At 53.0% G+C, this 6,827-nt stretch overlaps 1 protein-coding gene across 1 annotated transcript in view; it reads right to left on the reverse strand.

The window, feature by feature from the left end:
* Positions 1 to 268: 268 nt before the first annotated feature.
* The window catches only part of ABHD2 (abhydrolase domain containing 2, acylglycerol lipase), a 95,248-nt gene continuing 88,689 nt past the window's right edge, over positions 269 to 6,827 (reverse strand). Inside the window, exons 9-11 of the mRNA XM_059371598.1 lie at positions 4,139 to 4,208; positions 2,532 to 2,616; positions 269 to 792 (exon numbers count right to left, since the gene is read on the reverse strand). Coding sequence (XP_059227581.1) covers positions 596 to 792; positions 2,532 to 2,616; positions 4,139 to 4,208 — 352 coding nt within the window. The 3' untranslated portion in view covers positions 269 to 595. The remainder of the gene's footprint in view (positions 793 to 2,531; positions 2,617 to 4,138; positions 4,209 to 6,827) is intronic.

The following is a 6,827-nucleotide window of genomic DNA, read 5'->3' on the forward strand; positions in this document are numbered from 1 at the left end:
AGGTAACTCTCATCGTTGGCAAAGGTGCGAGGAGACTTAGAAGATTGTAAGGGAGGAAACTGGCCTGTGACTCTAGGGAACTTTCTAGGTCACGTGAGGAGGAGCCACACAGCCGTGGCAGGAGGCCCAGGTGCTGACGCCCCCAAGCGGACCGGCCTCTTCGGCATCAGCTCACCAGGTCTACGTAAGGACACACACGACCACCACAAAATAGCATACATCCTTCACTGCTCTTGGGGACAAGCCTTTTTGATTGGCAAAGCAAAACTGCTGTTCAGACACATTTTTAATAGGGAAACTAGATGTAATTGGCTTAAAAGCAATCAAATGCTGAAAGTGGACAGGAGGGTGAGAAACCTGTCGCTTGTCACCACGGATAACAACGCAATGGAGAAAACCAGTAACTAAGCATAAAAATAGCCTGGAGCTCCCAGGGACGGCAGCCTACTCCGGCACAGGTGTGCCTGGAGGGGTCGTCCCCACTGATGGCGTGAAGTCAGATCCAGGTCACCGCGGGGAGATGGGGGACCGGAATCCGCCGGTGAGGGACGGGTTCCAGGGGAGGCGGCTGGACCGCGCTGGAGTCCGGGAGGCCTCACTCCAGCTCGGCCTCCATCTGCTCCGTGTCCGAGCACTGGGACTTGTTACGCTCCCACTGGCAAATGGCGTTGGCGTACTCTACCACCAGCTTATCCATCCATGTCAGGGGCTCGGGGAACAGCACGGAGCCCTCAAAGAAGCCCAGGTGGCCCCCGTGCAGAGGCAGCACAAACATGACGTTCTCCCGTTTCTCTGCGGGCGGGGAGGGAGGAAGGCATCGGAATGAGTCGGTGACAGGTTACCTCCAAGGCCGGAGGGGCCAGAGCGAGCAGGCCGGGGTGGCCCAGGCTTGTCCCCACAGGTGAAGGTCAGCAGGAAGTCACCTGACTTCCACTCACTCGGCCTCGTTCACCAGATCGGGCACGGGGCGGGAGGGATTAGGTAGGCTGGGCAGGGCAGTGGGATCTATCTAGCAGGTGCTGGAGCGGCGGCTTGGCTTGGGCGAGGAATGGCCACCAGCTTAAGAAATACTCTGAAATCTAAGTGGTTCTCAAACTTGGACATAGATTAGAGAGAGAGTGAGCGAGCGGGAGCAAGTCCAGGCACTGGCGCCGCTAAAGCTGACCTGACCGGCTGATTTCAATGACAGTGAGACGTTTCTCAGATTTCACTGAGGCCGGAGGAGGAGCTGAGATTTTGCACGTCTAAGAAGCTCCCAGATGATGCCCATGCTAGGTGCTACAGGTGGGGGCCAGGCTTTGAGCCGGGATTCCTCGAGTTTATGCCATTATTTACTAGAGAACAAGGTTAAGGCAGTGGAGTCCAGCACTTAAAGCTGCAGGCTGTGTTAAAGATACTTGAGACCTACGGAATGGCCCTGCTGAGCGCTGCTACCCTGGGCCTGACTACCTGATACCCAGGAGTCTGTGTGTGGCTCTGTCCCCAGGTGCTGGGAAAGACCGCTGGGGGGGAGGGGGGGAGACCAAGTGGGCAGCTGCTTGTGGCTGGTGGATGGGGAGCACCGGACACATCTGTCTTTCCAGGGGACGGACTGACAGGGGCCCGAGCCTCCTGGCCTGCATGGTTCCGGCTCTGCAGGGCTCTTTTCTTGTCTGATCCCCCTTATTCTTCCTTTTCAGTTATTTCATAAATTCTCTGTGACAGCATGAGAGCTACAGTGTCGCTTTGGACATCAGAAGGAAACCGAGCGGCTAGCTTTCACGCAGGGAGCCTTGCTAGCGGGTTGACCGGGTTGACAGGAGGGCCAGCTTTTATCACCCAGCACACCTGCATCACACGCAAGAACCACTCAGAGCAGGTCCCTGAGCCCCGCCCACCGTATTATGTAGTCCTCCAGCTTGGGGTTGGGGAGAATGAGTGCCCCACCCTCTGGTGAATACGGGATATTTACAAGAGAAACAGGACCACAGAGGGTGGGGTCTGCATCTCAGTGCAAGGTGCCCTTGGAATTCCCAAGTGTTTCCCTCTGCTGCCCATCCTTCCCTCCTCCCCCACCCACCCCACCCGGCTTGAAGCACAACATTTCCGAGAGCAATGTTCTTTGCTTTCTCAGTTGCTTATATTTTTATCCTCAAACCAGATGGAGATGCTGTCTGTCTCAAGAGGTAACAGAACTGGCTTTTCTGTTTTGCTTTTTGTGTCGGATTTTAAGTCAAAATATCTCTTTAAGTCCAACTTTCAGACTTAATGGAAGCCTAACCCTGACACGATAATTTCAGAGAACACCAGGGAGCCCCCTCAAAGCCCTCTTGGCTGTGAATATAAGTGGCGGTCATCTCTGCAACCAGGACAGGACATGAGAAGGCTCTGCCCAGGCCCCCTCACAGTCCCAGGACTATCAGGCCCGGCTGAATGAGAACTCTGCTACGGGATGCCCTTCCCTGTAGAGGCTGGTCTTCAGCGGGTGACAGCAGGGTAAAGGTGACAGAATTTACCAGGGCAATGTGCTGAGTGGCTGAGGGAGCACTTACCTGAGAGCGATTTGGGGATGGTTAGGAGGCTTTCGTGCACCAAGGGGTCATCAGCTGCGTTAACCAGCATGAGAGGCACATAGATCTGCAACAAGAAAATAAGGCAGAAATAAACAATCCATCCTATTTCCGATGCCATTGAGTCCAGGATCAAATACACTACCGCCCATGTCTCTGAAGCAAAGGGAAGAGGGCCACTGCTCAGAGTTTGCTGAGCAAACTCTGTGCAGAGACAGGGACTGAGGGTGCCCCATCTTCCCGGGCAGCAGCATGAATCCTAACCATGTGATCTGGCAGCCTGGCAGGTGGGCGCAGGAGAAAAGCCCCTGGTGTTCTAGGTCACCCACATGCTCTGAGGGAGTGAGGGCAGGGCTCAGTGGGGCTCCCTGGCAAAATATTTCTGAGGATCCTCACGGTATCTCGTTAGCCTACCTTTTTAGCAAAATGACCTTATAAAGAGTTATGTATCCATTCATTCCTTTATAGTGTGGGAGAGGAAAGATGGGAGTGTGCTCCTCTCCAGACAAGGAGATTTTCTAGAAGAATCTGAAGTGGAGAACCAGGAGGAGGCTGGTGGATACTGGGAAGCATTCAACATCCATTTTAGTAAGACAGGCTTTTTCCTTTGAGTGCAGATGGACTGACGGCGGGTGGCGCTCGGACACTACTGAACAGTCAGGCTCCGGGGGTATAGCAGCTGGTTGTGCTCAGCCGGAGGTCTCTAACAGGGGCTCTGGGCAGCTCAACGGGTCTGCAGTGGCTTAAAGGAAGGCACCCAAAGCCTGGGGGATGAGGCTAACTGATGGGGGGGGGGGGCATGTGGTGGCTAATATGACAGATGGCAGAGCTGTAATTCACAGTCACCTGCTTCCGCTGGGTGAGCAGGAGGCCAAACCAGCAGGTGGACACTGATGGGGCCAAATGGGAATCCTGTGTTTGAGTAAAAGGAGCAACTGTCCAGAGACAGAATGATGAGAGACTGGTCTGGTGGTGGTGCAGGTGAAAAACATGGCAAGTTCGAGGCTGGCCACGGATGTCACTGAATCCACCCCACGTTTATTGCAGCTGCTGAAAACTGCATTCGTCTAAGCCAGGCGACCTTGTCAACACACCTGCTCCTCCTCATTGGGATACAGAAAAACATCTGTTTACCCCTGCAATCATCAGATCACGGCAGGAACCTTGAGTTTAGTTCTAGCCGTCACACTAAAGAAAGGCACAGGGGCCAAAGCAAGGGTCCGAGCTAGCAGGACATCTACACAGATCTACGAGGAGCCACGGCAGGAAGCCGGCAAGATCTCACTGTTAAAGGAAGACTGAGGGACCAATGGGTGTTGCGGTAAGGTCAAGGGCTTTTCCGCAGAGGCGGGAGCAGACTGGTCCCACGCTGCACCGAGGGGCAGCTCTGGGATTAAAACACGGGGGTTCCCGAGGAGCAGAGTTTGGGTCAGAAGCCAAACCCAAGCCAACAGCCTCAGGGGTCCAAGCCCGATTCTGGATGAGCTCCCACCAAGGCTGCTGGGAGGGTGCTCACTGCGCGTGCGCGAAGCTGGAGACGGGGCCGCCGATTCGGGGAGGCTGCTCGCTCGGGTCCCGCCCCGACTCACCCGGTGCAGGTACCGCATGCAGCTCTCCTCCTCGTAATATTCCTTCAGGGAGTTATAGCCGTGGAACTTCCTGCGACACACATACGCAAAGGAAGACAAAGGAATCCTTGTCACAAGACCGGACGCTGAGCTGACTCTGCCCCCGACAGGCTCTGTGACCTCAGGCAAACTCTAACCTTCTCCCTCGGTACAGTGGAGCTAGAGACGGTGCCTTCCTTCACGGCCTTGAGACTGATGACATGAAAGTGCTGCCAGCGCAGTGCCTGGCCCAGTCATCGCTCAGGAAGGGCTGGCCACAGTACTTATTAGCAGGTGTTATACCCTTCGAGTAGGGATAAAACCAGATGTCACTGCCGACACTAGGAAACTGACATGCAAAGGCATTTACAAGAACTTTCTCTTCAACAGAATTTTTCCCTGCAGAGGAACCCTGACCACCGGGAACTGGACAGGAAGGTGTCTCAGGTAATGGGTGTGAGACAGAGATCCAAAGTTAGCAATTCTGCCCACCCATGGAGCTGTAGTCAGAGACGTTGAACGGAACTTTCCCTGTTCCTGCACGGAAGTCCAGGCGCTCGGCTCTGCCTTGTGCTCTGACATCAGCAGGCTGACTCAACCCCAGGCTGGAGGATCTCTGGAAACCTCTTTCTTTCTTTTTTTTTTTTTTTTTTAAAGATTTTATTTATTTATTTGACAGAGAGAAATCACAAGTAGGCAGAGAGACAGGCAGAGAGAGAGAGAGAGGAGGAAGCAGGCTCCCTGCTGAGCAGAGAGCCCGATGCGGGGCTTGATCCCAGGACCCTGAGATCATGACCTGAGCCGAAGGCAGCGGCTTAACCACTGAGCCACCCAGGCGCCCTGGAAATCTCTTTCTGACACATATTAGGGCCTCTGGTTTCTGACTGGCGGTTTTGTTCTATTCTGACTGGGGTCTTCACGAGACCGTGCCTCCCCTGAAGCTGTGGTTATCTTCCACTGCCGGGCTGTGCAGGCATCTCCGCCTGGGAAGGCCCCAGGGGCACAGGCCACACTGTGAGGGCCCACTTGAGGGGGAGAGGCCGAGAGCAGTGGTCATCTCTGGGGCACCTGTCCTCGTGCAAGCAGTCCCTTTGTGGTCTCAGCGGGCCGGGGAAGCACTCCAGTCCTCAGTCCTCCTGGTGACGGGATAATGAGGGGGCTGCCCAACTGGTCATGTTCATGGAAACTGCGACAATCCAGCACAGTTCAAAAGGGAGAGTTGAAGAACCTTCGCTTTGGGGCTCACACCAATTCAGAAGATGAATGGAATTTCAGTGTTTGGTTTCTTTCTCATTAGATGCCACAATAAAATGACACACGATCCAGGGAGGGTGGGCAGAATCCATTCTCACCTTCTCAGCGTACCAGTGATTTTCTGGTTTCTGTCTCCTCTGTGTAAATGTTAACAGGCACATATCTAGGTTATCTGGTGTAAGAAAGCTACTAAAATGCCATAAAGAAGATAATTCCCCTCAGGTCAGTATCCACTTATCTACTAGCCTGCTTTAGACCACGCTGAAGGTATCAAATGGTCATTGGATGAGTTTTTTTTTTTTTTTTTTAAAGAGTCCTTTTTTTATTTTTATTTTTTTTAGATTTTTTATTTATTTATTTGAGAGAGAGACAGTGAGAGAGAGCATGAGCAAGGTGAAGGTCAGAGTGAGAAGCAGACTCCCCATGGAGCTGGGAGCCCGATGCGGGACTCGATCCCGGGACTCCAGGATCATGACCTGAGCCGAAAGCAGTCGTCCAACCAACTGAGCCACCCAGGCGCCCCGGATGAGTTTTTTTTTTTTTTAAGGTTTTATTTATTTATTTGAAAGAGAAAAGAGAGCACACAAGGAGGCAGAGCGGCAGGCGCGGAGGGTGGGGGGAGCAGGCTCCCTGCCGAGCAGGTGAACTGCATGCGGGACTCGATCCCAGGACCCTGGGATCATGACCTGAGATGAAGGTAGACACTTAACTGAGTCACCCAGGCACCCCAGGGATGAGGTTTTTAAAGAGAACAGTGAGGTCAGAGATCAACAATTGCTTTTTCCAGCTAAGGCTAAGCTCAGTAAGCTCAATCAGAAAGTATGTGTGCCAGGAAAGAGGACATTGTTGGGTTCTGAGCCTTGGGTGCCTGCAGGGGGCAGGTAGGTGAAGGGTGAAGGAACAAAGTGGGCGGGGTTCACATAAGACACGGGGAGGGGAGGTTTCTTGCTCACAAAGAAAGAGGCTCTGTTTTCCTGCAAAGACAGCTCTCTTGGTCTATTTTTTGTTTTTTTTGCTTTTGATAGAGACATGGATGGTTACAAGAAATATTTCCTTTTCCTGTTAATGCAAATTATGTGGCAACTGATCCCTGCCCCAGGGTCCAGGCACGGCAGGTAGGGTAAAGACCATGAACAGCAGGGTGTATGCACCCCAGCTCCCCAGTTCCAGCTCAGTTATGCCACACAGGAGTGCAGAATGAGCGGGACATCTTCTCCTTGTTTTCTAAGAGCAACTAGAAATCTGGATTTTTCTGTGTGATCTTCAGTTTTTAAACACGTACATTCTTTTATTCAAAGAATAAAAAAAGCCCTGGGGCTTAATAAATAAAATCTTTAAAAAAAGGGGGGGGGCACCTGGGTGGCTCAGTGGGTTAAGCCGCTGCCTTCGGCTCGGGTCATGATCTCAGGGTCCTGGG

This window comes from Mustela nigripes, chromosome 13 (genome assembly GCF_022355385.1).
Source record: "Mustela nigripes isolate SB6536 chromosome 13, MUSNIG.SB6536, whole genome shotgun sequence".
Taxonomy (NCBI): Eukaryota; Metazoa; Chordata; class Mammalia; order Carnivora; family Mustelidae; genus Mustela; species Mustela nigripes.